The sequence below is a fragment of the Cenococcum geophilum genome (genome assembly GCF_001692895.1).
Source record: "Cenococcum geophilum 1.58 unplaced genomic scaffold K441scaffold_9, whole genome shotgun sequence".
NCBI classification, from domain to species: Eukaryota; Fungi; Ascomycota; class Dothideomycetes; order Gloniales; family Gloniaceae; genus Cenococcum; species Cenococcum geophilum.
The window spans coordinates 2,991,288-3,019,234 of record NW_027137567.1 but is presented as its reverse complement, the minus strand read 5'-3'; the positions used below and the strand labels follow the sequence as shown (position 1 = coordinate 3,019,234).

General features: G+C 49.6%; 9 protein-coding genes across 9 annotated transcripts; 5 read left to right on the top strand and 4 right to left on the bottom strand.

The window, feature by feature from the left end:
- Nucleotides 1-2,380: 2,380 nt before the first annotated feature.
- On the top strand, nucleotides 2,381-3,704 carry K441DRAFT_546296 (uncharacterized protein; the record flags this gene model as incomplete). Its single annotated transcript, XM_067642853.1, has 2 exons — nucleotides 2,381-2,971; nucleotides 3,021-3,704. The coding sequence occupies 2 exons, from the start codon at nucleotides 2,381-2,383 to the stop codon at nucleotides 3,702-3,704; spliced, it is 1,275 nt and encodes a 424-aa protein (XP_067507303.1).
- A 5,675-nt stretch (nucleotides 3,705-9,379) lies between these two features.
- On the top strand, nucleotides 9,380-10,972 carry K441DRAFT_371432 (uncharacterized protein). Its single transcript, XM_067641451.1, has 3 exons — nucleotides 9,380-10,044; nucleotides 10,106-10,600; nucleotides 10,772-10,972. The coding sequence occupies exons 1-3, from the start codon at nucleotides 9,862-9,864 to the stop codon at nucleotides 10,802-10,804; spliced, it is 711 nt and encodes a 236-aa protein (XP_067507302.1). The 5' UTR covers nucleotides 9,380-9,861; the 3' UTR covers nucleotides 10,805-10,972.
- Nucleotides 10,945-12,695, top strand: K441DRAFT_675178 (uncharacterized protein; the record flags this gene model as incomplete). The annotated part of the gene is made up of 5 exons (XM_067650830.1): nucleotides 10,945-11,012; nucleotides 11,071-11,566; nucleotides 11,614-11,723; nucleotides 11,942-12,242; nucleotides 12,534-12,695. The coding sequence occupies 5 exons, from the start codon at nucleotides 10,945-10,947 to the stop codon at nucleotides 12,693-12,695; spliced, it is 1,137 nt and encodes a 378-aa protein (XP_067507301.1).
- A 260-nt stretch (nucleotides 12,696-12,955) lies between these two features.
- Nucleotides 12,956-14,197, top strand: K441DRAFT_371454 (uncharacterized protein). The gene is made up of 3 exons (XM_067641452.1): nucleotides 12,956-13,134; nucleotides 13,250-13,536; nucleotides 13,750-14,197. The coding sequence occupies exons 1-3, from the start codon at nucleotides 13,079-13,081 to the stop codon at nucleotides 14,007-14,009; spliced, it is 603 nt and encodes a 200-aa protein (XP_067507300.1). The 5' UTR covers nucleotides 12,956-13,078; the 3' UTR covers nucleotides 14,010-14,197.
- Nucleotides 14,198-14,532: 335 nt separating this feature from the next.
- On the bottom strand, nucleotides 14,533-15,998 carry K441DRAFT_655721 (uncharacterized protein; the record flags this gene model as incomplete). The annotated part of the gene is made up of 1 exon (XM_067647906.1): nucleotides 14,533-15,998. A coding segment is annotated over exon 1 (883 nt), but the record flags the coding sequence as incomplete, so codon positions are not given.
- Nucleotides 15,999-16,471: 473 nt separating this feature from the next.
- Nucleotides 16,472-19,029, bottom strand: K441DRAFT_605900 (fungal-specific transcription factor). Its single transcript, XM_067645385.1, has 5 exons — nucleotides 18,821-19,029; nucleotides 18,652-18,771; nucleotides 17,833-18,604; nucleotides 17,525-17,776; nucleotides 16,472-17,465 (listed from the first exon to the last, which is right to left on the bottom strand). The coding sequence occupies exons 1-5, from the start codon at nucleotides 18,955-18,957 to the stop codon at nucleotides 16,527-16,529; spliced, it is 2,220 nt and encodes a 739-aa protein (XP_067507298.1). The 5' UTR covers nucleotides 18,958-19,029; the 3' UTR covers nucleotides 16,472-16,526.
- Nucleotides 19,030-20,191: 1,162 nt separating this feature from the next.
- Nucleotides 20,192-22,172, bottom strand: K441DRAFT_547481 (FAD/NAD(P)-binding domain-containing protein; the record flags this gene model as incomplete). Its single annotated transcript, XM_067642914.1, has 3 exons — nucleotides 20,192-20,456; nucleotides 20,510-21,910; nucleotides 21,961-22,172. The coding sequence occupies 3 exons, from the start codon at nucleotides 22,170-22,172 to the stop codon at nucleotides 20,192-20,194; spliced, it is 1,878 nt and encodes a 625-aa protein (XP_067507297.1).
- Nucleotides 22,173-23,477: 1,305 nt separating this feature from the next.
- K441DRAFT_743699 (transcription factor Tfb4) lies at nucleotides 23,478-25,288 on the top strand (the record flags this gene model as incomplete). The annotated part of the gene is made up of 3 exons (XM_067654409.1): nucleotides 23,478-23,523; nucleotides 23,587-24,510; nucleotides 24,598-25,288. 3 exons carry the CDS (start codon nucleotides 23,478-23,480, stop codon nucleotides 24,786-24,788), a joined length of 1,161 nt encoding a protein of 386 aa, XP_067507296.1. The 3' UTR covers nucleotides 24,789-25,288.
- Nucleotides 25,289-27,752, bottom strand: K441DRAFT_371269 (N-terminal nucleophile aminohydrolase). Its single transcript, XM_067641450.1, has 5 exons — nucleotides 27,464-27,752; nucleotides 27,171-27,370; nucleotides 25,822-27,117; nucleotides 25,655-25,764; nucleotides 25,289-25,594 (listed from the first exon to the last, which is right to left on the bottom strand). Exons 1-5 carry the CDS (start codon nucleotides 27,577-27,579, stop codon nucleotides 25,478-25,480), a joined length of 1,839 nt encoding a protein of 612 aa, XP_067507295.1. The 5' UTR covers nucleotides 27,580-27,752; the 3' UTR covers nucleotides 25,289-25,477.
- Nucleotides 27,753-27,947: the final 195 nt, after the last annotated feature.

Here is a 27,947-nt window from a genome sequence, read left to right as displayed (position 1 = left end):
GCTAACATTTTGACAGAAGGCTGATATGAGGGAAAACTCAGCGTAAGTCTTAATTATCAAATGGAATATTTACATTAAATATAATTCCTCAATGCTCATATTTGTGTAATTAAACTCAAGGAACATACGTTAAATCTAATTCTATGTTTCAATTAAATAAAAAGAATCAAACGAGGCTGAAATATTTTTAGATACTTGCAAACCAGGCGCTTGGACGGGCTGTCTCCGCTCCGTAATATTCTGAACCGCACAAAAGTGAGGCAAACCCGAACTCCGCCGAATTTCGGATATTTGGAAGTTCAATCAAACAGATCACTCTTCAATATACCCTTTTTCCCCCATGTTTCCTCTGTAGACTGTATCTTCTATATATGTATATTGCTAATTATTGCTTGCTCGACGTAACTTAGATACAGATATGCATATCCTCGAATACACCCGCCGTAACAGTGCGCTGAAAGAATCCCTAAGCACATACCGATTTCAGTAACCTCAGAAACATCAGCCTCCCTTTCATCAACATTCTCCCGCGCCGAAGGTCGAACAACTCGTTGGAGTCTTCCCCAAACTGATTAAGCGCTCCGGCCAGCGCTCCGTTAGTCTAGGTAATATCGCCCGGAATTCCCGCCGTTCCATATTCTCCAGCGGTGCTTTGGTCGCTCTATCTGTCGGTCGTGGCCCAGTCTGCGACGGTCGCTGGACTAGCGCAAATGGAGCCACAGGGTTTGACGTTGGAGAAGGCTGCTTCTCCGCCGGATATGTTCTTTTCGTAGGGACAATTGTCGTTAGACGAAGGTCGATTGGCGGAGACAAATGCGTGCGGTGGTTTAGGTCAGCTGGAGTCAGAGCTGACAAGTTCGGCGGGTTAAGGGGCTCTAGCAGCGGATCAGGGGGTTGTGTTAACCTCTGCTGATGCTCAGGTGATGGCTGAAGTGACTCCGGCGGAGTCAATCGTTCTGCGTAGTTAATCGTAAGGGGGGCTCCAGCTGCTAAGTCGCCCGTATTAGTATGAACTGTGTAAATGACCTTGATCATCGGTAAGTGGGTTTGTCTAATTTTGCATTGCTAACGGTGCTAAAGTTTTAGCTGTCGTTGAAATTCTCATGCATAAAGCAAATCGTGGTGCGGCGAAGTGCATCTTTCTAGCTACTCACGAACACTTATTGGCGGCCCACCGTTCTGATCCTGCGCTCTAAGCGCCAACATCACAGTGTCTCGCGATGCATTTCTTATCCCTTTTATGCGCCGCTGAGATGCTAGCTTGCGTAAGTACCGCCAATTCTTGCAATCGTAATCATCATTGACCACTATATCGGCGGAAACTTTGGGGATTTGAGGAACGCTATCTGTTTCAAGATACAAGTTTCTGCGCTTCTAGACGCAGGTTTCATTAGCTGCTCGTCTCCTTAAGGTTTTGAAGAGCGGTGGAGGAGGTAATTCTCGGATTCTCGGATTCGGTGTGAAATGTCCGACGATGATTGGTCCTTCGCTCGACTGCTTCTTCCCCCCGTACTAATACCAGCAATAGCTGAATTCTCATGCAGGATTGATTAAATATTTATTCAGTCTACTCCGGCAAAGCAACTGTCGTCCACAGGTTTATTAGAAAAACCAGGCCTATCCCCAGAGTTATTAGAAGTTATCAATTATCCAATACGCCATCATGGATGGCGTCAGATATCTAGACCACTATACAAGACACTCCTTATGTTCAGCTCTGAAGCTCTTCAGACGCTTCTCCAAAATTAGTATGGAGCTGCAATGACCAAAAAGGGGCTGCTTCCCACGTAAAATTTCCTCCAACGGCATATGGGATAACTCGTCCAAACTACCTTCATGATCTCCTCCTAGGACACTTAGCACTGCCCCACAGCTCGAGGGGCATTGGGTTCCTCATCTTTTTAACTTCCCATTATCTCACCTAACGCCGCTTTCCTGGGACAAACTTGGGTTTCCGCCGGACTTCAAATTTAGTCTAGTGTTTCCCACAGACAATACCAGGCAAACTTTGCTATTACCGGATTTTCGCTGTTTGCTCAATCCAGCGTAATAAAACCTTTTTAAATTATCGACCTAAATTAGTCATTTACGAGGTTCTTCAGTTTTACGTGGGGCTGAGCCGTTGAATTGATAAGAGGCCTGCACAGACTCGGCTCTCTCAACAGCCAATCATCCCAGCACGCTTCAAATTCATGCACGCGAGCAACTCCTCTGTCTGTTACGATACCTCCCACTTCAAAACCCCATGCGACCTCACCATGGCTTCTCGCTGTCTTGCTTCATCCCAAGCCTCCCTCACCCTCTCGAAGAGGCGTGAGTTACGGTGCTTTCACTGGCTTTTCATCTGATGAACAGAGGGCCAACCAAACCATTACCCACAATGCCTCGTGCGGCTTTTCCCCCGACGCCAGCGCCGTCGACAGATATATCAGGCAAACCCGACAACAATGCCGCACAGTTCGACTCAACCTTTGCCTTGCCCCCAGCTGCCATGGGCAGCGGTAGAGGCAGCTCGAGTTCTTCGTCAGCTGCATCAAATGCCTCCGATACTTCCTATCGACCTATGTCACCAACCTCGCCCGCCGCTTCTACAAAGCCACCTACGGCGCGGAAACGCCCTAGTACTTCTCAGTCCGTTATAACGAAGGACGATTATACTTTACCACCCCCTCCAACGCGCTCGCGTAAAATCATCCAGATGAAGCCACGGGCGCAGGAAGTTCAAGAGTCCGGAAAAGGTCAGGCAACCACGATGACAGCATCGAAAACAGCCCCGCCGGCGGCAGGCGCTGGTAGTAAGAAAAAACAATCGAATGGGACGACCGCTGCAGGGCGCAAAATTGCGCGTAAGACAGCGCATAGCCTGATTGAGCGACGGCGACGCTCCAAGATGAATGAAGAGTTTGGAGTGCTGAAGGATATGATCCCGGCTTGTTCCGGTCAAGAGATGCATAAGCTGGCAATTCTGCAGGTAGGTCTTGTTCCGATGAGAAAGTGTTGTTCATGCTAAATTCCAGAAGGCTAGTATCGAATACATGCGGTACTTAGAGCAATGTGTATCCGATCTAAAGGCCTCCCACCGCTCGCGAAGGCCTTCTCCAACCCCCGCTTCATCGCAATTCGAACGAAGTAGCAATCCTCAAAGCAATAACATTGACGACGAAGATGAAGATGAGGACGAAGACATGTCTGACGTCGTCTCACCCACCCATGTGCCCCACGTGCCGAGCGGAAACTCTCCTCCACGTGTCGCTCCTTCCGCAAACAATTCCCCGGCTATCTACCCCTCAGACCACAATCTATACTCTAATGCGACCTCACCAACTCTTCACCCTTCCGACTCACGTCAATATTCTCTTACCACTTCACCCACTCTTCAGCCTTCGGATCTTCACCACTATTCCTTGACCTCTTCAATTCGCTCTACCGCGACCTCTCCTTCCATCCATCCTTCGCCAGCATTTAGTGCACAGTCACAATCTCACTCGCAACAATTCCGCAATCCCTTCACTGGCTCAGTTTCGAGTAAAGGATCCGTAAGCGGGGCACCGCAATTCAGCCTCACGTCGCCAGCGCTGGTCCCACAGCCTGACGAGAGAGATCGCGAGGATCATGAAGCGACGGAGGCGCTGTTGATGCTAAACACTGACCGCAGAAGCTGGAGCGGGAGGGGAATGAGTGTGAGGGATTTGTTGAGTGGATAGGGTAGAGGATTCTCTCAAGAATCGTTGTTCCGTCGGAAGGGCTACGTCAATAGAAGGTTTGGGCAGAGCGCCGTATAGCTGCGAAGCATGTAGTACCGCAGAAAGTGAGGTTTTTGCGATTGCACGCAGGTGAGGCGTCAGGCGTTGAGTGAAAGAGATGTGCAATCCGCCGGAACGTTTGGTCTTGGAAGGCTCTTTTTTTGCATTTGTGCTTGATTTTATTGCGCTGGTAATGCTAGATGAACTCTGCGCGTGGTGGTGGTAGTCCGCTTTTCAGCGGAAAGCCACAGTCAAAAGTTAATTGTCACGTATATGTATTCAGATGCGGAGCACTTACTTACTATTGTCCTAGAGGTTTTGGCGGTGCTTTAATATATAAGCCACAATAGGAAAATATATATTTTAGTACTTTAAAGCTCCCACAAGTAAATAATATATTTCATAAGGCATGTTAATTTTAAAGGAAAATAGAAGCTATTATTGTAACGGCACCGTTACGAAGTCTAGTCAGGGGTTCGCTTAAGGCTCGGCGCGTGTATATAGACGTGTCCTTTCCACCTACAACTCCTCGGCTTGATATCCGCGTCAATAGACTATCAATTGTACAGGCTTACGCTCGTTGTATTGCAGTGCTACAGTCTCGATTGACTGAGTCGCCGTGACAATTATTATGGTAACTTATATAAAGCCCTAGGATAATTTTAACAGTTTTATAAAAGTCTATTTAATATTAAGCTCCTCTCTTGTAAGGGATCTTTTGGCGGCTGCCAAGGCTAGCCCTCGGCTAGGCCTTGGCACCTCCTTATAAGCTCCCTTGGGCTTACAGCCCTTCCCTCCTTATCGGTTCGTCTCTCTCTATACTCAGGCTATTGCCCACCTCATTACCATATCGTCCTCTTCCATCGACTCTCCTTGTGACCCATGCTCGGCTTGCCTGCTCCCTACCGTACACCCTAGCAATGTGCCTTACATCTCTCCCCTACTTATAGTGTAATGTTTAATTTTATTAAAAAGAACCTTAAATGATAATTAAAATTATAAAAGTGACTTAAAGTAAGCCCGAGCTATACTATTAACCCTACCAAATCTACTTATATATATAATAGAAAGGTATAATATTTAGCCTTATCTTATCCCTTTACTTAATCAGCATTTATAAACAGATATGTATCTTAAAACGACTCGGATAAATCCACTAAAGGCCTTGAGGGCCTCGGACTTTCAACTATAAAGCTAAGTCTTTCTGAAACTTATAATTTTAAACACAGCATTTCCTGTGAAGCCATTTAGGCGCTTCATGAAATATCTATCAAGTCCTGCTCTAGATTAGGTATGTGCTCTTAAACATGGGCACTCAGTAATCATGCGGGCCCACAAGCAGTGGTAAAGTCTAAATTACCGCTGGGTCTCCCAGTGCTGAGGTCTCGGCATCTCGGAAACGGATCTAGTCCAGCGTGGTTAGTTGCCCGACGTCTAGATCGTTAAGGTCTAGACGGCCAGATTGGCCTCTTAATTAGAGCCGTCGGATTGGCCTGATTAACAAGGCCCGATTGCAAACGTCTACAGACGGCGCATAGGGCTGTACTAGTGGGTGGCACGAGTATAGCTCAGTTCTAAGTTTTTAGGTATAGTTTAGGGGTAATTTAGGGGGAAATAGTGAGTGTACGGACTGCGCACGGATCAAAAACAACGCGAATGCGTCCTTCTATCCCTCTTTACGCATATCTAGACTATCGGTCGGATCCAGTCCGGATTAAGACGGGTAACTTCATGGACTGACTGGATTGGGCAGCTAAAATTTGGACGATCAATCGGACGACGGTTAGTCTACGGACTGGCCGCTTAATCGGCCATGCTGATCTAGTCGCGTCCATGATCATATTGTGGGATCTCCCAGGTTGAGACCTGAGCCAAGCCCCCTTCTGTCACTAATGATATAGCTCTGGTACGTCATAGATTTTATCTCGTTTACCTCATTTCTATATGTTGTCTTCCGTATACCACAGATGTATTGACGTCGCGCAAATTGTTGATAGCATCATTTAATAGCATTTCAAAACTAAGTACTTCAATTATCCTTTCTTCTTTTGGAAATCTATGCATAACTGCACATCTCGGATCTTGTGCTGAATAATTGAAGGCCGTTTTTGTACTGGGGAGTCCTTTTTCTGCCATGGGGAAGGTTTCTAGCCGTCCGTGAGCTCATCAACAAATTGACTGCAAGGTCGCGCTTTTCTCTGACATCTAAATAGGAGTTTCGCTAGTGGAAGCGCTCGGGACCAAGAACTCGCGATGGAGGCTCTCGTTTCAGCCCAGATATATCACCAACTGGGAGCTCGTAAAACGGAGAAGGATACGACTGCACAGGCTGTAAGCATTTCACTTAACAAGTCTTCTATTGCGCTACTCACCCCGCGTTATCATGTATTTTCGGCAAGGCCTTAACGCCGCTTCGGCCGAGGCAGTGTCTGTATAAAGAAAGCGCACATCGGACGTAAGTGTGCCGATAGGTAGTGTAGTTCTCACTTTAAATATGGATAGCAGAGCAATTCCGGTCTACGTTGGCGATGATCTTCTTGCATCTTGAGGCTGTGCTTGGCCTCTCTAACGCAATCTCCGCTTCCGGATCACACTTTATATATGGTCTTGTGATTGTAACGCCAACATCCCGGACTTTTTCGAAGAACCTTGTACCTGTTCCAGACTTCTGGAACAAAAGTTTCTAGCCTCACAATGGCCTTTGAAGAGACTAGGGATGTGAGGAGTGTGAAAGAGGAGACGAGCTCCGTAGAGTATGATCAGCGAGACTTAGAGAAAGGAGAACCGACAATTGATGAAGAGAAGGTTAATAAAGTAAGAAACTCCTTTGATTTACACGATGATCCGAGACGCGGGCAAGAGCTGTAAGTTGATACATTTCTAGGGCACTTCCAAGCCCCAGTACAATGACCCTCTGAACGATTTACCGGATGATCTTGAACGACACCTTTCATGACGGAGCAGTCGCGAACATAAACACCAGTTGCAATAAGAAACCTACCCAGAAATGGATCTAGCTAGGGGGTTAGTGGGGTGGGATGACTAGGACGACCCGTCGAACCCCAAGTTTGTATGGGACATTTCATAATGGTTTCAATATGCTTAATGAAGCGATTTAGGAATTCCCCAGACTCCAGGAAGTGGTGTCTTCTCTTGCAAGACTCGTTAGCACCATTACATTCATTACTCCCAGATGTTCCCATTGAGACGGATAATTTCTGACCCGCTTTATTAAGCCCACTTGCATCTTCTATGTTTGCGCCAGGTGTTTCCTTTATAGATGCAGATTTCCACAATACATCTACAATTCTCAACTCTTTCTCTGTTAGCATTTTTGTGCTAGGCTTCGTTGTATGTATTATCCTTTCCCTGAATTGATGCGAATTCATTTCTTACTTCACATAAGATTGACCCGCTCTTCCTTTGACCTCTAAGTGAAATATACGGCCGACGGCCCGTTCTCAATTACGCCAATTGCTTCTTCATTGTCTGGAACCTTGGCTGTGCCCTCTCGCCCAATCTCGCTAGCCCCCTTGTCATGCGATTCTTAGTTGGCGTTGGTGGCTCTGCATGTTTGACTATTGCCAGTACTTTTATCAGTATTCAACATCAATACGAGGCCGTATTGAAGTTGATATTGAAGACGATTTTGTTATTGAACAGATTACTGAATATTGAATCCGGATTGCGTATACATAGAGCCTTAGTATGGTGTTCTAATTATAATCAAGCTCCGTACGGCTAAAATATAATAACTCTCTCACTTCCGCTCTTACCTCCGCTCCTACCACTATTGTTAACTTCGTGATCCTTGGCTTGGTGTAGTTGGGTGCCTTATAGGCTCTCCTTAATTTGTTAAATACTGCGTTCACCGCCATATAATATTACTAAGCAGCCAACTCTTTAAGCACTTTATACGCTTAATATTTATACTTTAATACATTTTGACTTTATATATGTTTACCTAACAATTTTAAAATGCGCACGTATTGCTTTAAGGCTAGAGTTATCTACCAAGGCATTTAGACCTTATTTTTACCACCTTAACTCCAAAATCGTCAATATTCAATAACTTTCAGTATTGAATATATTGTATTGAGATGGAATATTGAATGTAAATATTCAATATTGGGTAAATGCCAAATAATACCGAACATGGATAAAAGCACTGACTATTGGCGGATGTGTAATTGTGTTGACCGGACGATCAGGAATGAGAACTGAGGCTTTGGAGCTCCTATATACACAAGAGGTGGGTGAGTCACAGGCACCCCTGATCTAACCTTAATATAGTAGTGATCGACGCCGGGCCGACAAATTGCGGACCTCTTCGTTGCTAAGCAGCGTGGATTGGCGTTATCCGTTTACAGCGTCGGGGCCTGTCATTGGCCCTGTATGTGGTGGGTTCATTGCCCAACGGCTTGGTTTTCTGGGTGCTTTTGATGGCCAGTGCCGCGGTGACGGGGCGGAATCATTGTCATGAATCGGTACTCATAAAACAAAAAACAAAAACGGCTTTGCAAAGAACACAATCGGCCCGAGCTGAGGAACGTTTATGCACAACATCTATCCCCGCATAAGCTTTCATCCTCAGTCGTGGATCCTTGCGCCCAATAAAGCTCCTCTTGACCTCGCCAATCGTCTTCTTCCTTTCCTTTTACCTTCGGCCTCCTATATCTCATATTCACCATCATCACAACCGTCTATATCGAAACCTACAATTGGCCGCTCGACCTCTGTGGTCTCGCCTACCTTAGCGTTGCGATCAGTTTTTTCGCCGGCATCCTGTTTGTGGCAAGGACGAACGACGTGACCATTATCCGCCTCACCAAGTGCAACAATAATGTCTACAAGCCGGAGATGCACCTCCCAACCTGCGTCTTCTTCAGCATCCTGGTTCCTATCTCCTTTTGGCACGGATGGACGACGGACAAGCACGTGCACTAGATTGTGTCCATAATCGGGCTGTTGCATGAGGCGGATATTCGGACCCATCCAAAAGTACCTCATCACGTCTGCGGTCTCGGCCGTCGAGGCTCTGACAGTACCCGGTGCATTTAGACAGGGGATACAAGCATGATAGGCTCTTCCTGGGTACATACTTGTCATACGTATTGCATTGCATTTTTTACAGCGAGGTGGAATGCCTGCCATTAATCCACCTTGGCTTCTCGCTACTTATACAGGGCTAGGGGAAAGGGATATTGTATTGAAACGTGCTTGAAGTATGCTCAACGCTTGAAGTTCTATCAATTGCTTGAAGTCTCATTAGTTGCTCAAAATCTGATCAATTACGTGAAGTTTTATTACTGCTCGAAGTTTCGTCAAGTCCTTAAGTCTTTAAGACGCCGTCAATCGTGAAGGTCAACGGGGGGAATTCCCACTAATTAGTTGGGCTTAGCAAGGTAATGAGAAGAGCTACAAGGATTTGTCAATCGTCTTAGGCAACCTCTAAAACTGTTCAGGCGGCTCTGATAGTAGCATTACTCCTTTTGTAATCGGACTTACAATCAGGTACAAAAATGAGGCCATGATTATATAAATTCAAGTTGATCTCAGACCACTTTTCATCGATGTGCAATGTATCCCTACTACATGTCGGTGAAACAAAACGACAGGAGTTCACAATCTTACGAGCGTCGTCTGGTCTGTCAAGAGGAGTGAAAAAGGAGCAGGGGGAATGTGGCTGATCCCCAAGTGCGCAGCCACATCGGAGTAGGGCCGGGGTCTGGTGAATGGTGGAGAGGGCCCGGAAACACCTCCGCGACGCCACAGAGTGCTTTGACGGGCGACTTGCCTGGCGTTAAGTGGTCACTTCATCGACAGGTCAGATATTTACCATCCAACACAAGTTGGGCGCGGTGACGACACGGCGCAACAAAGTAAAATGGGAATCAAACGATTCCCCAGTGCGACTTGATTCGGAAATTACCTCCAAAAGCCAACAACCCTTCTAATTTATCCTTCCTTTTTGAGGAGGTTGCTGTCGGGGAGCCGGTCTTCTTCACCAATTTTCATTTGCTGCTTGCCAATCCCCTAACCATATTTCGCCGGCGCCGACGCCGTCTCCCCGCTGCCAATCCCGCTGACCTTCTCGTAGTCACTTGCAAAAGTGAATATGAGCGCTTACACCACGGGAAGCAGTCGGCGAATCCTCCCTGCGCCCGCCTCCCCGACCGAGGATAAGAGGGGTTCGTGGGACAAAGGAACAATGGTGCCAGTTCAGAAGCAGAAACAGTTGCCAAAAAGGGCGCAGATCACTGCCGTGGCCTGCCAACCTTGTCAACAACGCAAGAGCAAGGTACTCAATGGGGCTGTGTATATGATAGATTCCGCCGATGGCTGATGCTGGTGGTCTGTAGTGTGATGGCGCAAGACCCATCTGTTCGTCATGCGTGAACAAGAAACGCACCGACTGCACCTACGATACCGCTGGAGACCAGAGGAGAACCGCTGCACTCAAACAGCGCATAAAAGAGTTGGAGAAGCAGATGCACGAGGTCAAAAGAATCGTGAGAGCAATCTGCTCAGCTGCAGACAAGGATGCGGTAATCGCAATCGCCCAGAAGCTTCAACTCGACGACCTTCGCAATTTAGACCAGGTGTGCGCCATGCTCGGGGGACTGAAGAGGGACGTGGGAAGGCTGCTCGATAGCCAAACGCTGCAAGAAACCGCAAGTGCCTCTGATCCACGACTGGTAGTACTCCCAACGCCAGCTCTGGCTCCTCCAATCGACCCGGCATTGATGACTGGACTTTCTGAATTCCAACCGCAGTCGTCGACATGGATGCTAAATATGGGGCCCGATAGTGCTGCCGGAGATAGGCCTTGGACATATGAACACAGTCCAGTAGATGTAAGATAACTCCTTTCATTCTTCAAGCTAGGCCCAATGTATTCTGGAGGACCAACATCAAAACGTAGGCGTGGTAGTATTACTACGAAGGAAACTGCTACCGAAACTGTTCGGCTACTCAATGCATCTGGAAGGTTTCAGTATGTGTTACAAAACACTGAAATAATAAAGTGTTCAGGTCTGAGGCATACTCGATGTTGCTAATTTTGGGTTATCTGGCCACCGCAAACGCCATAAGGATTACTTAGAGATAATATCCGTAGATAAAAAGCTAACTCTTGAAATAGGTGGTCGACCAGCGTTGGAGCTCGAGCAGTAGTTATCTACTTAACTCGCCATCATCCATGCAAGGGTACACTGTGTCTCCGATATTTCCTACGCCACCAGCGAGAAGTGGAGCACAGAGCATCGGGTGAGCTCAAATGTCTGACGGTTTTCTGTTGATGGTAGCCTCATCTGACAATAATTAGGAGTACTCCGGCTAGGGAAATGTCTCAGGATGGCATGTCTCAGGATGGCATGTCTCAGGATGACTCTCGTGGACTAAGTGAGCAAGGTCGATACTGGTATCGCCAGGGAAAAGCCGTTACTCATGTGCAGTTATTCACTAACCTGGTAGGCCTGCAAAAGCCTAGAGCGAATTCAGAAGTAGAGAGCACGCCCATACCAATTCATGCCCTTCAGCCGTTGAATGATGTAAACGACCACGCCCCAACCACGGGTACGACCGCATTCATAAGAGCAAAAAGGGAGCTCATTAAGGAGGGTTGGCCCATCGAGCAAGTCCTAGGATCGGAGGAGTTGGACATCAATTTACTCAGTCCGAAAGGCGCGTCCGAGATACAAAATCCGCATTTGTCGAATTTGACAGTGGGCCAATGGGCTGGCAACATCTTCGAAGGAATCAAAGACATCAAAACCCCGGAAAAATTAGCGATGACATTATTGGGTGTGCTATTCCTGAGAGTAAGTACTGCCAAACATCCACACGAATTCCCATTGAATAAATGTAGTGGTCTATTCTGCCATCCTCGGACCTTTACCAAAAGCTCCCCGAGTGGATGCGGCCCACTCCAATCCAGACGATTGTCCCGCATCCGCAATGGATAGATTTTGTGCCATGGTAAGAATTCTAACTAGTGTAAAGGGCGAGGAGGTCGGACCTAACAGCATTTGGATGTTGGCGTTTTGAAAAATTGGCGTTGAAGTACTCTAGACCACTTCCCAAGGATGATTCAGCAGTCTGGACATACCACGGTGGTCTTTAAGCTTGCTAGCCAGTCTAAATACTCTTGGGAGTAACTTCGTGGCTGTGAGGGACAACTGGCTGACATGCGACAGGCCCGAGGCTCGAGATCTCTTCATCAGCGATCCCATAAACGGAGAGATGACTGACGCCTTCCAGACGTTGATGATGAACGTTTCAATAAATTGGCCGTGGCAAATTTCCGAATTGATCACCCTTAGGACAGATGTAGACAGCCTTTTGCTCAACCCAACATTCGAGCAGTATGTGAAAGATATTAACAACTGGTCATTGAATCCAGCAGCATTGGTCGTGTTTCCCGCACTGATAAATAAGGTCTGGGTCAACCCAGATCCTGACGAGGAGGAGCATTTCCCATATGAAGTTGCGTCGCAGGTAGAGGACGCCGCGTTTGCATTCCAGTAGTGCCGATCGGATGAGTTAGCGAATTTCAGGCTTCTAAGTGTTCATATTTGACGTTGTCTGCGGGCAGCGACGTGTGCTTTCTGGAGTATTGCTCGAGCTTCACGACGTGGATGTGTGTATGATCATGGGTGGCGTTGATGGCGGTGTCTGGCACTATGTGCAGTGACAACAAGGTAGGTGTCTTTTTGTGTTAGCTTATGGTTCTAACGTTGGGTGGAAGACGATGGCGTGAGATGAGTATAAATGACTACAAATTCGCAGGGAGGCGAAGGGTTGAGGGTAGGAATGAAAGAGTACCATAAGTCGGCGGTGTCGTCGACAATTTGTGGATATTTCGGATGGATAGGGATGAATTCGTGGAGGTTTGGCTGTAGAAAGTCGACACGGCAGCTTTCGGAGGAAAAAGATGAAGAATTGGGATGATCACGAGATGTCATTGTTGACGTCGATAGTGGGGAGACTTTCTTGGGGTGTAAACGGCCAATCAAAACATTCAGCCTTTGGTGGTCCGCGGGAAAAAGCTGCGAATTCATCACTATAATAAACATCCATTCTAGCATCGCAGACTGCTAACGGGGACTCGTCTACTTCATATGTTATCAATCCCGGGTTCGAGAGGCCAATCATGCGGCTGGCCGAGCGAGCTTATCTATCTCAAACGCCTATTGGACACTGCATTTCCCTCGAACTTTTTCTAAAGAACATCTTCTGAGCCTCCTGCGTTTATGCAAACCCTTCTGGAGTCACAACCCGAGCTACTCCTCTCTTCCTAATTGTAGAATGTCAAGGCCATAGACCTAGGAACAATGCAAGGGGCCGATTCATGGCTCCGAGAGATCACGGAAACTCCGCACCACCTAATGTAGAACCCCTCTGCTACCGCTACTCTCAAGAACGAGCAGAGACTCGCCCCTTATTAGCCTGATGATCAAAGCAGCTCAGTACCAATAGTAGAAGACTAATCAACACTAATGAAGCTCATCACAGAATCACGCCATCACTTCATATAGACACTCCAGCAAAGCCATGGATGGATTTGGCAGGGTAAATAACTCCAAGTCTCCTGAATTGCAGAAACCGCAGCTTGTACGTAGAAGATGTATGACAAGAGCGGAGCTATTGTGGTTTGATATAATGGCATTGATCGAGCATTACGGGCGAATCTGCAAAGAACCGAAGCCCTTCTCCTGCAGCACGACTCTTTGCGAGACCTCACTGCGTCACTCTCGCCGCATCCCCGTCAAGGCTCTCAGGTTACCTAACAGTTACGTGCGCTTCCTCAGCCCCCTCACCTCTCCAACCCCGCTTCCTCCAGCACCCCTTTTGCAGTCGTCACCATCGCGGTAGCACAAGCACCGGCATGTTCTTCAGTGTAGTGTATATATTAACCCATATACGAACTGGTTGTACCGCTCTCTACATCTCAAATAAATCTCTACACTCCCCACCCAAAAAAAAGCTTCTGACTCGCTTTTAGTCCCCCAAAGTCGCTCTTCATCACCAAGCCACTACAAAACCAGAAGCAAAACCAGAAGCGGGAGAAGAAGAAGTAGAAATAGAGGTAGAAAGAGGTCTGGCATTCCATTCAGACCTTTACTGCCAAACCAGAAGACCGCCCAAGAGTCGGAAAAAGGGAAGTACGCAGCGCAGGAAAAATGGGAGCAGAAACACGGGATGAAAACGAAGAATACCGAGACTATAGATAGAATGGTAGAAAACAGAGAAATATATAAATAGGAGCAACCCGAGCACGACTTCTTGCTATAGAAGGAACCGGAAGAGGCAGATGTGCTAAAACGCCGTGATGCAAACTTAGATCCTAGAAGCCCCGGCCTTGGCAGTGACACTGGCACCGAAGACACCCCCCTCACACACGCACATACTCTCTCTCTCTCCCTCGTTCCTCTCCTCCTATCCTGAGGGAAACACCCCTGAACCCCTGAGTCTAACGACGTCTTCTTTTCTCCGGTACGTGGTGCGGCAATGTTAAACAATAAGCCCTCCAGCATTGACTCATCGTCCGTCATCCATCAATCATAAACCGCACAACAAGCCCTCGCCACCCGATCCAATCCGGTCGCTAAGAAAACCCTTCCCCATCACTCCAGCACTCTATCCCGCGCCCCTAATCCCATTCGTATCCATAGGACTCCCGCCCCCATTCCCACTCCCATTCGTCCTCCTCCGCCGCCCGACCGCCTTTTTCCGCCGATCGACCGCCACGCCCACCCTCCCCGCATCCGCCGCAGCGGCAGCGGCGCCCGCCACATCTAGCATATTCGCGTCCTCGTCGCCGACCGCGGCCCCCTCCTCGGCGCTATTGCTCTCCTCGCCCCCGCCGCCAGCCCCGCCGCCGCTGCCCCCGCCCCCGCCACGCTCCTCCCAATACCGCCGCGTCTCATCCAGCTCGTTGATGTCGACGGGCCGCATGCGCAGCCACTTCATGCGGGGGCCGGAGCGCGCGCGCTCGCTGACGCGGAAGCCGTAGATGCGCGGCTCGTAGACGCTGCCCGGGCCGAGCCCGGGTGCCAGGTTGGGCGGCGCGACGCCGTTGATCAACGAGGGCTGGGCGGCGGGCACAACGGTGCTGTTGGTGGCGGACGACGAGCGCGACTTGCTCTCCGCGGCCTGGATAGCGAGCAGGGCCTCGGCGCCGCCCACGCTGGTCGTGCGCGGCGCGCCGATCTCGAGCTCGGGGAAGGTCATGAAGAAGAGGCAGCCGAAGGTGGTGCCGAAGAAGGCGCCGTCGACAGCCTGGAAGCGCGAGTTGGGCGGCGTGTAGACGTCGAGGCAGCTGGGGCAGAAGAGCTTGACGGTTTCCTGGCCGGGCGTGTCGTTGCAGCCGACGGGCAGCACCTTGCACGAGTTGCAGAAGACGCGCGGGCAGGTGCCGAAGTGCTGCAGCTCGTACTTCTCCGCCATCTGCTGGATGCCCGGCCGCGATGTGATGTAGCGCTGGTGTATCAGCCCGTACAGCAGCTCCGCCGAGCTCTCGATCACGCTGAGGTCCGACGCCATCCGCAGGTGCCGCCGGTCGCCCGCCCGTCGGTAGCTGCCCGGCGCGCCCACCGGCTTCTCGTCGCCCAGCACCTCGTCGTCGTCTTCGTCGTCTTCTTCGTCGTCCTCCTCGTCCTCGTCATCCTCGGGCTCCACGTCTAGGATCATTTCTAGCGCTTCCTTGTACATGGGCACTTGGGATTGTAGGCCTGTCAGGTTGAAGTCGTCTTCGATGAAGTCTTCTGACACTTCGGCGAAGTATTCGTGGCCGAGGAGGCTGCAAAACGAGGATATCCACGACTCTGCAACCTGCGATGAGGATGACATCGCTGTGGTACGTGTGTGTGTGTGATATTGACCAGGGTTGGCCGAAAGGATGTGGCTATGACGCGGCCTTAGCTTCGCCGTGAGATTTCTTAATCGTTCGTCTAAGCGGAGAGACGGTTTTTGGTGGTGTATCAATCTGCAGTGAACTATAGAGATGCCAATTGTGATATAGAGAAGTCTTGATCGTTCCTGTTGAGAAGGTGGGGTGGTTGGAAATGCGCCGGATAGGTTTCGTCCGGTGGAGACGCAGCAAGGAGAGCGGTAGAGGTGGGGAGAGGTGGCTAGGAAAAAGCGGATGCACCAGCAGCTAGGATCGCAGGAGAGCTCATGAAGCCGGACTGATCGGGGCTCAGGCTGGGTGTAAAGGTTGGATGAGATTAGGGAAGTGATGATGATGCTGAGGTTGACGGAAGCGGTTGGCTAGGGCAGGTTGGGGGTAGAGTGAGGCTGGAATCAAAGACGCTGGAGGGATTTGGATATTTTTAGAGTGAGGATTGGTGTAACGAAGTGTGTGTAGATGGGTGATGAGGCGTGCGGCGTGTCGGTCTGTGTGCGGTCGTCGTCTGCTCTCAACACATCTGATTTCTACCCGCGCACTACAATTCCCACCAGTACCCACCCCCTCCTTGTCACGTGTTTTCCTATGATAGATAGGGCGCTTCAGGGGTATGTAGAGATTCATAATTATATTCATTTCTGTGCCTATTGAATGGACTGATATTCATCCCTACTGCAATTTGTGGTTAGCCGGAAAAATAAATATTATAATCCACCGCCCAGTAAGCTATTCGTATCCAACTATATTCAGAACACCCTTGCCTGCTCTAGAAAACGTCCCATAAGCTACGCCGCCTTCGGGTATATCGCATATCACGCTCAGCTTTTAGGTATTAGGTATATTCAACCATTGAATTGCATTAATTTCCGAGATTAAAATAAGTCCCTCATAATCCTTGATAGTTCATCATCATGGCCAAATACCGACGGCAGCACCTCCCCATGTGTCACCACTTCCCCAGATGGAAGACCGAACCCATTCGACATTATATTTGTGAATCCTCCAGCAGCCTCAAATAAATTCGTTAAGTCGTTAGCCATGCCATTCGGGCTATTTCCCAACGGATGTCCGTTTCGCCCGTTCGAAAAGATCGCTATTTCATCAACCGGATGCCCTGCTAGACCTGCCATCGCAACTGCCGCTGTGGAGTGAGCATCTGCAGTGTCGACAGCAGAATTACGCACGTTAAGTCCCAGTTGTGGACCGACTTCTTTGAGTACTCTGATTGTCTTCCATAATCGTTTCGAAACATAAGAGTTTGCCGATAAACCTCTCACTAGATCTAGTGCCATGTAGAATTCGTCTCTGCATTGACTACTGAATTGTGCAGGGGCATGGGAGACTGCGAGGAATAGCACCGCGAGAGCAGAGATGAGGAAGTAGTTGAACATGACCTGCTGTGTCCGGTAAATATCTGATGTTTGGTTGGTGTGTGTTAGGATTCGCACTGTATCTTTTGCTACGTTGACAACAGCCTGTGCATGATCCATGTTTTCCATGATGCTAGTAGCGGTATGTAAGACCGGCCGGTATATGAGTATCCGCATCTGGTTTGCGCGGAGATAAAGAGCCACTCGTAGGCGGTGGATACCTCGACTACTAGGTTCCGGTTTTCGGCCAGTTTCAGGATGGACGAATTTCAAAGACTCTGGTATTGACCTGTGCCACTGCAGTATTTGATAGTCAAGATACCCAATGTCTTCTTTCCTGATGCTGTTGCTGGCGCCATCTGCATTGGCCACAGATTTCCAGACTTTGGATCCTATGTTACTGTACGTGACCATGGACATGAGGTAAGGTGTCGAATCATCCTAGAATGCTTTGTGAGTATCTTCTATTGCTTATATTATATACTACGGACCAGTCTTACAGGCTTTGGTAACTGCGAATCGATATCTGCATCCTGTAGCGCGAATGGCATTCCCGTGCCGAAGCTCCACCGACGATCAAGGACGTAGACAGACCAAAAAGTTCGCACCGCACTCGAGCGCTCCTCTTCGTCGCTAAAAATGGTGTTGTATGTTTCGCGACGGTGGAGGCCCAATTCCATGCATTGCCGTGCAGCGAGACCAATGACGCGCCATGCAAGGCTTTCATCGTCACGGTGGAAATGATACATCGCCTAGCATTTCATATGAGCGACTTTTAAAATATCGAGCGAAAACGGTCAATCCTTACCGTTAGAGCAAGCATGTTGATGCTCCTGAGATCAACAGGAGTTAAAAGTAGCGTTTCAACGACATTGTGAACATTTTCAAACATCCTTCGTCCCAGATCACTTTTTCCACTCCCTTCAAGCGTCATAGCTATTGATAAAATCAACTTAAGCAGACTGGTTTGCTCGTCCATGATCGCATCGGAACCAGGTAAAGCGCCCTGCATCAGCCCGGATCTGCTAGCAGCTTCTACGAAGGAAAAGAGAAGTTCGGCATAGCGTGTTATCTTGTCAATGTCAAGAAACGGGTACATCATGCCCATTTCCTCATGCCATACATGAACTAATCGCACAGCCTCCTCTTTCGTTATTGCCCAGATGGGATCCTTCGACGCATGAAGACCCGGCTTTTGGAGAATTGTGTTCGCCAATGGAGGACTTCCCGCAGGTGTTGCATCCTGAGTCACCAAACCTTCATCCACGCCATCCTCGGGACCAGTAATGCCCATAGTTTGTAGACTAGATTTTGCTACGCCAAGATTGAATGTGGAGCTGGTGGGACCATGAAACCGAGGGTGTTTGCTGTAAGACTTGCTTCGGTTGTGAGCTGGCGATGCCGGAATGGCAGAGTTTTGGGAGATAGACAGCGATCGGGTGTATCCTTGAGCACTGTAGGGAGTTTCAATGGTAGTCAGGTTCGTGTCAACATGATTTCGGAGTGAGTTTAGGTTCGCGAACAGTTGGTCGACCTGCTCCTGAAGCGACGATATGTGCGCATCCATTTGCTTGAATTCACTACCCCAAATCAGCTGAAAGTAAAAAGCAGGCAGAGATTGCAGTACTCCGAGTCCTTGAAGTTGTTGCAGCAGTTCGGTGCGTAAAGACATTCCAATGAGAGGTTGCCGCATCGTTGGCATGGGTTTTGCCCGTTGCATTTAATCTTTCTTCTTTTGCACTCGTTGCTTTGACGGAGTCAGTATGTCCTGCCGAAGACATCTCAATTTTACCCACCATGCTATTGAAATATATCGGTTGCGCTTTGCCCGGGGCTGTGGTGCTCCCTCCTCGCTCTTGCGCTTTTGCGGAGCATTCGGCTCGGCCGTGGGGCTGATGCTCTCGCTGCCGTTCACTGTTGAAGTCGAGGCCATGAATGCGACGAACAATCCAAATCTTCCGAAGGGTCTCCGGCGGCCGCTGATGGGTGCTGAGGCGGGTCGTGTGTGCGGTGTTGGTGCAAATCGGTCCTTCAGCGCTCGGTCCCTACTCCATAAATCAATCCGGGGTTTGTCTGCGGGGAAGCTTTAGACCAAGCCCGAAGTTCCTGGTTGGTTGATATAAAGCTCACCGTCTGACACCATCTTGGCGCATCAGGTTGAAGTGCGTGTTGATCACGCAGATCAAACTACACGGATTTATACCCAAAAATACGTTAAAATACGTTAAAATAATCGTGCTTATTACTTTAAAGGTATAGGTAAAATTGTGCCGTTTGATGGCCAAGATCATCACGCGCTTTCAACCGGATGCGCCAAGGTGGTGTACAGTGCCTTGAGCATTATGATTACAATTTTGGGGATATTATAAATCCTTCCAAGAAGCTCAATGCTTAGTGGAAGTCACACACTAAGTCTGAATGCAACCAAGAATCCGTGGTTCGCAGAAGGGCTCCCGGAAACACCCTTCAAGAACGCTTGGCATGTTTCGGAGTTTTCATAAATGTTTTTTAAGACATATTTCGGAATTTGTCTGACCGTAAACCATGGACTATTACCACGATTGTCTATTTATCCGCATGATATATACGATAGCTATCAGGATTTGCTTGTCAAGTCCCCCACTTTGTCAAATATCGTCCAACTCTAAGTATTGACGTGTCTTTTTATCAAGTGATTGAATATAGGATAGAGGTAGATTTTATCAGGTTTACGCGTTATCTTCGTGAATCTTATGAAGCTCTACACGGAGCTCTACACGGAGCTCTGCACGAGGTTCTATATAGGGAAGCTCTACGTAGGGAGGCTCTATAGGGAGGCTCTGCAAGATGCTATACGTAGGGCTCTACAAGACACTTGGTGTAGGCTCTGTAAGACGCTCGACGTGGGCTCTGCGGGACGCTTGATGTAGGGAGGCTCTAGAATATTACGAGAATTGAAGTTTTATCTGTGTGTAATATAATTTACGACGTGTCTACGAGAGTGTAACGTTCGGGCGGACTTTGAGGGGCCGATATACATGGTGTAATCTTAAGTGGGCCTCTTACTTTATAAAGTAGAGCTAATATATATATATTCAATCACTAGATAAAAAGACGCGTCAATGCTTATAAAGTTGGACGAATCTTGATAAGGCGGGAGACTTGACGTTTGGAGGGGAACACTTGCCCTAAAGCCTGCTCTTGACAGCCTCTAGAATCTGAGTCCCTCCACTCAACACCGCCATTACCGCCTGTCGGACAATGCTCTTGGCATCTGCAAGCCCCAATCCCTTCTGTTTAACCCGATACGCTCCTACAATCAAAAGAGCGCAAGTGAGGAAACGGATAGTACGCCACGTCCGCCTCTTTGCCAGACCTTTGCTGGTATACACAATATTCCAATCATTCATGTTTGGAAACATGCACCTCCGGGTGAAATCAATCTGTGTATAGCTGCATTTCATGTTAGACGGCTTCATATCACCTGTAGGAGCGAAGAAACTTACGGATATACTGTTGAATTCCACCCGTCTTTTGTAAGGTACCAACTCCGGCATCCACCACTATACCAGATTGTTTGTTTCAGCTTCTGCTGAATATCTTGAGTGTAGGAGACTTCGGCTTCATGTTTCACGTCCACAGTCTCCACATCGCCCTCCAGAACTGGCTTGATGAATTTGAGGCTGTAGTTGACCATGTTTTCGGTCGCCAGGATAACGGAACTATGCCCAGTCGCAGTGTTTGGTCCGAATATAATGAAGAAGTTGGGGAAACCGTCCATGGCTGTCCCCTGGTATGCTTGAGCGCCACCTCGCTCCTCCATGGTTTGTACCAAATCCTTTCCATTCTTGCCAACCACCTTCAGAGGATGTAGCCATTTCGTGGTGTCGAAGCCGTTAGCTAGAACAATAACATCGGCTGGGATCTCCCTCTCTTCCATTGGTGCGTTGGAATCAGTCTCCCTTGGGCTGGGGTACGTCCTTCCGGGTCCAATGGTGACACTATGCTCATGGACGCTGGTTAGAGGCTGGGTTGTGAGATCGATATTCGGGTCATTCAGCCCAGGGAACCAGGCAGCGTCGTATATTCTTCGTTTGCATCCAACACCGTAGTCCGGAGTGAGGATCTCATGGTACTTCTCCGGCGCAGTTCTCTTCATGTGTCTGAGTAGCTCGCTCTCCATCTTTTTTCGTTCCTTCCCAGACCACTCCGAGCTACTGAATATCCTGAAATCGTACTCAGCTTCCAAAAATATCAGAGTTCGAAGTGTTTTAAGAAGACCGGGTACGTTGCTGAGTACGGTAGGGCTCCATTTCTGCCATTTTGCATCACCGAATGGTGGAGTTATTCGAGGCACTACCCATGGAGGAGAGCGCATTAGCTGCGTGATGGATTTAGCGTTATATGGGGCTTTGGTGAGCTTTGGAATGAACTGGGCGGCGCTGCAACCGGTCCCGACAACAACAACATTCTTGTCTTTGAAATCGACACTGTGGTCCCATCGGGAGGAGTGGAAGATTGGGCCTTTGAATGTATCGTATCCGGGAAAGTCTTCCGGCCAACCACGGGGTTCGACAAGGCCGCCAACAGCGCTTATTACCATTTTGGCCCGGACGACCTCTGTAGCTGAGAACACGAACGACTCTCCGCGCTCAGCCAGGACTCTCTGGCGATCCTTGGATCCCAGATCTCCCATACCGGCGACTAGGTGCCTCAGAGTGACCTCCCAAACCCTTTCGTCTTCTAACCATCGACATCCTTCAACATCTGTGTTGAGCTGGATCTTGTCTGTGATCTGGTATTTTTCGCAAACTTCTTGCAGATACTGTACAATTTCGGACCCTGGGGGAAAGAAGGTAGTCCATTTAGGATTTGGACTGAAAGAGAACGAATAGAAGAGGGCGGGGCTACGGAGGGATTAGCGTGAAGCATAGAATTAAAGGAATGATAGTCTCACATGTCACAAGCAACGCCTGGGTATCTGTTTATCCACCAAGTTCCTCCAATTCCGGCCTGTCTGTCAAAGATTCTGAATTGATCGAATCCAAGCTCCTCCTTGAGCCTGCAGCCCATAGCAATGCCGGACTCTCCAGCACCCACAATTACCACAGGATAGTAGGTATAGGCATCTTTTTCGTAACCATTGACCCGCCGGATTGTTTCAGGCATGGTGAAGAAGAGGTGTAGTTGCAGTTGTGGCTGCTAGAGGTGATGACGGTGCTATTTCAGTACGATCCGCGGCGCAATCCAGGAACGGTATAATTTGCTTTGATTTAGACCAGAATCTGCCAAAGGGGGAATTGTGCCGGAAGCAACGGAGAAGACTGAAATAAATACGAAGCAAGTGTCAGACTGGCCCCCACGGGGTATTCCTGAGTCCGCTGTGCAACTCACAACTTTGGTTAAAGGGGGAATGGTGTATCTACGCGAGGAGGCCCGCGCGAAAAGCCTCGGCTCGGTTGACCTTCCTTGTTTGAGACGCGAAGTCGATCTTCCGGCATGAACCGACTGAAGATCCTCGCTACCTTCGCTGCCCTTGCTGCCTTTGCTGCCCCCTGCCCTGCTAACCTGGCGAGATCCCGATTTCTCCGTCTTAGCATCCGTGTTCTCCCCGAATACCGACTTCTCTTCTGATGTGATTACCTCCAGGAAGGCTGTGAAAGTAACCTAGCAGGTATAAGAATATTATGGGCCCTCAAAATTCCGTAACACTGAGGAATTGAAGTACGAGCCGTATAGTCATTGCCATGCGAGATGCAATTCGGACATGCCTTTGAGGGCCTTCAAATTTTAATTTTTCTTTATTAAATATCAATACCATTTTATTCATGAGCAAAGACTTCGGGGGAAGCATTTTACAATCGCATTTAACATAGTAGCGCTTCAACAGGTACTCAGGAGGGCTGATAAAATGCCCGGGTCTCGAATGGCAAATCCATTTTTGCGAATCCGACCGGAGCTCGGAGAGTGCTGAGGCCTTCCCAAGACCCCGTTTACGCAAGCGGAAAGCATCATTAAGTGCTGACGAAGACGTAGCCAATATTTACAGCTGAACAAACGGCTCTTTTCGCAATCGCTCTGCAAACCTTGGCAATATGAGCACATGCTGCTAAAGGCTAGAGCGTTGGGGTCATGAATTAGTCACATTCCAACGGTCATACGGTGATAGGAGGGGTTATATGATTAGTGTACCTACTATCAAGAGCTGGAGCTAGGCATTCCAGAGAGCAACCAAGCATAAGGCGGAACGGCAGGGACGGTTGCGGCTATTGGCGCGCTCGCGTTTATCACAAGCGCTAAACTTTTGAACTTTGACCTGCATCATTTACATCAAACATCGCGATTGTCCTAGCTATCCGCTTTCATAGCTCCTGCCCTGCAAATAAAACTGCTGGGTAGAGCCTAAAGCGTCATGAAACATCTAGCTCGACGCGTTTTTGCTCTCATCTTCTAGCCGTAGGACTGCTCAGCACCATGAATGCCATCGATGCTACAGATCGTCATATCAAGACGTCTGATGGTGCGTTCATAGCTCCAAACCATGCTTCATGAGCTTCAAATTCACCCGTCATAACTTGAACAGGACCGCCTCCGTCCCTCCTTGCCATCATCCTCGACACGAACCCACACGCCTGGGCACACCTCTCTTCCACCCTCCCTCTCTCCAAAGCCGTGGCCAACCTCCTCGTCTTCATAAACGCACACCTAGCCAGCGGAAACGCCAACGAAGTCGCCGTCATCGCAAGCCACTCCCAGCGGACAAAATGGCTCTTCCCAACCCCGAAGCCGCCCTCACCGTACCCCAACACCGCCTCCAACGGCCATGACAATGCTGCCCAGAACGGCTCCAGAAACCCAGACACCGACATGGTCAACGGCACAACGCCCCTCTCCGACAACGCCAACAAGTACCGGCCCTTCGCCACCGTCGAGCACGCGATCCAGACCAACCTCTCCGCGCTGCTCTCCTCGACGACTGCCAGCGACCTCACCAGCACCACGACGACCCTAATCGGCGGCGCGCTCTCCACCGCGCTCGCCTACATCTCGAAATCGACCATCCGCCACTCCCCCGTCGACCCCTCCCTCACGCCCGACAACCCCAGCGCCGCGCTCGCCGACTCGGACGGCACACCCGGCCAGCAGCGCGTAGCGCTAACCTCGCGCATCCTGGTCCTCAGCGTCTCCGGCGACCTCGCGTCGCAGTACATACCCGTGATGAACGCCATCTTCGCCGCGCAGCGCCAGCGCGTGCCGATCGACATCCTCAAGCTGGCCGGTGACACGGTGCTGCTGCAGCAGGCCTGCGACGCGACGGGCGGCATCTACATGGCGCCCGCCGCGCCGCAGGGCCTGCTGCAGTACCTGATGATGGGGTTCCTGGCGGACGCGACGGCGCGGCGCGCGCTGGTGCTGCCGGGCGCCAGGGACGTCGATTTCCGCGCCGCCTGCTTCTGCCATCGCGACGTTGTCGATGTGGGGTTCGTGTGCTCGGTTTGTTTGAGCAGTAAGTCTTTGTGTCCCTGTCCCCTGTCCCCTGAGATTTTTGGAGTGCTGGGCTTTCGGTCAGGCTGACTATTTTTTTTTCGTGCAGTTTTCTGTGAGCCCCTCCCCGATGCAACCTGTCTGACCTGCGGCTCGCATCTCTCGCTCTTGACGGCGCAGACGGCGACGCCTGCGCTGATTCCGCGCAAGAAGAAGAAGCGGAAGCGCGCCCCGGGCGAGGCGGTCACTCCTGCGGGGAGCATGACGCCGAACCCGGGGGGCACGCCCACGCATGCGTGAATAGGGTCTGTTATGTCTCTGGTAGCTGGTGCGAACTAAAGAAGCGTGCGAGTCAGTAGGGGGTGTTTGAATGAATTGGATTGGAAGGCAACGAGCCAGGCTGAATTGTATTGAACTGAATGTATTGGACTAGATTGGGCGATGCGGGACGTGGGTTGGAGTCACGGCACGGATTTTGGCATTGCGTTTGGGCTTCTGGATCCGGAAAGGGAGCGCGGAACATGATGTTGCATCAAGCATTTCTTGGCGTTTTTTCTCAAAGCATGTTGATGGGATGGGTTTGTTTAGCTTTTGATAGCTCCCGTCGTTAACATGTCCATTAACCGGTCTAGCCCCGTCGATTGAACTGTTTGAACCCGTGGTTTCTCACAACAAAACTGGAAAGAAAAGATTGCCACCAGCAATTGAAATTCACCCCTCATTCCACCCGGTCTGAGCAGACAAGAGAAAATGCTAAGACACCTTCACACCACCATCGCTCCGCACTCCTTTGGCCTCAACGAGGTAAAAGCAAGAGGTCGGAACTAAGGTCTATGCATGGAAAAGCAAGAGAAAGATTTCAGAAAGTGGAAAGAGAAGGACTCGAGCCAGGGTTTGCTAGAGGGAGAAAACCAGTGCTTTCTCGTGCATACCAAAATCGTGTTGCGGCGGAATTTGAAGTGAAATGGAGGCTCCGCATCCACAAACTCCTACTTCTTCCTGCGATATCTCATCTGGCGTCCACCGTGCGCAATGCTGCCGTTGCCACTACTACGAGACATGGTGCAGACAGGCTTCGGCTCGTCTGAATGCATAGATGCTAGGGCCTGGAAGAGCAAGTACAGTTAGAACAAGAACTTGCTATTCACGTGAGTGACAGAACTTACAAATGAATCAGTGTTGTGAGCGAAAAAGAGACCCACGCCATCGCGCGTCTTCTTAACGCCCAAGACTCCAATAGCTCCAGCTGAGTTACTATTCTTGACGCTGGGATGGCCTGACCGCCGGATTTGATTAGCTGTTATATACCATGGAGGGGATTAAATAATCCTACACATGAAGTCTTTCTCAATCATCGTCCTAATAGCTTCGTCTTCATTCACCTCCTCAAAGCTTCCACCATTCAGTTTTCTGACTCCATGATAGAGCCGCTCTGCACAAACGGTTGCTGCCATAGTTGTCGCCATGTGCTCACCAGTACCGCTCGTAACAGTCGCGACGCACGTCTTTTGCTTGTCCTCGGGGTCAACTGGCACAACCGCTGCACCAACGCCGACAAGGGCAGCTGGGCCCACTCGACCTCGATACTTCATACCTATCCCTCCTGAAGAAGCTCCGCATGCAATGTTCCCGAAGCAGTCTATAGCGATGGCTCCTACTGTGTCGGTTATGTTGTCATCCTGTTTCGGGTATTTCGGAAAGGGCGGGAATGGTGGTGCCTCATCGACATGATTCAGCGGAGTGGAAGCCTGCGGGGAGGGCGATTCCGCTTTTTCTGGTGGTGTACCCGGAAGGGGAGCTTCCAACGCGGCGAGCGGTGGAGAACTGAGAGGAATGGTGGGTGGACTGGGAGTGAGAGAGGGTAGTTGCAGTGTATCGGAAGACGAAGAATCCGAAGATTCGCCTCCAGACGACCCATCACCCCAAGAGGGATGAGTGCAACCTGGGATCCAGGTAGGTCCAATATACCGATCGGTAGCAATCATCGGAAGATCATATTCTTCGTCCTGGCTTCCTAATTTCTTGTATGATGCTCTAGAACTTGAGAGGGTCGGCACCTTTTGGGTACTGTTGATTAAAGCGTTCTTGAATGGTTCGTGTATTGAAGGTGGCGGTCCACGTGGGTCGATGAGATCGTGCAATAGATCCGTCTGCCGAGAGTGGGGTGAGCTGGGAGTTGTTCGAGACGATTCAGATGCTAACATAGAGGGTGATGAAAGACGATCCTCCCAGGTATCCGAAAAAGGAGGAGATACCGAGCGATCTTTATCTAGAGCGCCTCCCATCATGGCTTTCGTATGCTCTTCCCGCATCCTTTTCCTTACCTGCTCTTCATAGACTGGGTCTGCAGCTGGGTCTTTGATTTTGTAGCTCGGTAAGTATTCGATGATCCCTGCATCACGTTTTGCTTTCTTTTCTGCATACTTAAGATCTGCCTTCCATCGAACCCATCGTTCTCGCGCGGCTGGCGAGACCAAAGCATCGTGTGGTAAGATAGGCATGCCCTGTTCAAATGCAAAGTCGGTGGCGCCTTGGGATACTAGGAGGTTTGGGGAGACACGACGTAATGTTAGTTGTCTCGTTGTGTTTTCGAGGACTAGTCGAGCGAGAGAGATGGGGTTTTTAACCTCTAAATGCTAGTTGTTAGCATGCAAATACGCAAGATGGGATCTGAAGTCGCACGAGCTACAGCTCCCACTCCCCCACTGCGGCCATGGTGATCTACGATCGAGGCGTCACATTCTACCACACCATCCATGGCAAGATTGCTCCCGTAGCCAGCATTAGTGATCTCACGATCTTCGAGTACTTTGACGGCAATTTCTATAGCATCCACGGAAGTGCCTCCACTACGCAAGACGGCCATAGCAGCTATCGCAGCACTGCTGCTAGTTAGCGTAACTTCATAACGAAAAGGGTTGGGAATCAATTAAGGTAAGCAGAAGGAAGTGCAGCCCGGGCGAACGTTCACTTACTCATTACACGCTTGAAGATGAAAGGTTTCATTCTGTGGGTTGTGATATCCTGCTCCCGCATGCACAAATATGGCAGCAATATCACCGCCCCTGCGGCCTCGGTTTCGATTGAACATGGCGCCGTCAGATGAGTGGAAAAGGCTCCCACCGTCGGTGGCGATAGGACTCTCTCGTGGGGATTGGATGACTTTGTATCTTTTCTCCACGAGAGATGTCGACTAAACCTACGCAATCGCGGCCCCAGTTTGGCGGGCTAGCTAGGACAAGGTGCCCAGCGGATTGAATAGCGGATTATTGGTAGTCGATTGAGATGGCTACGTTGTAGCTGTAGTGATTGTGAATCATCTAGGTAGTGGTAGGTACAAGAAGCAATGGCAGTAACACGCAGATGCGTTTGGGTGTGCCGAGATCAGTGTTGGCTGTCAGATTGTCTGGAATAACTGAGATGGGATCTAATTGATGCTAGTCATTGAGATGAAATAAA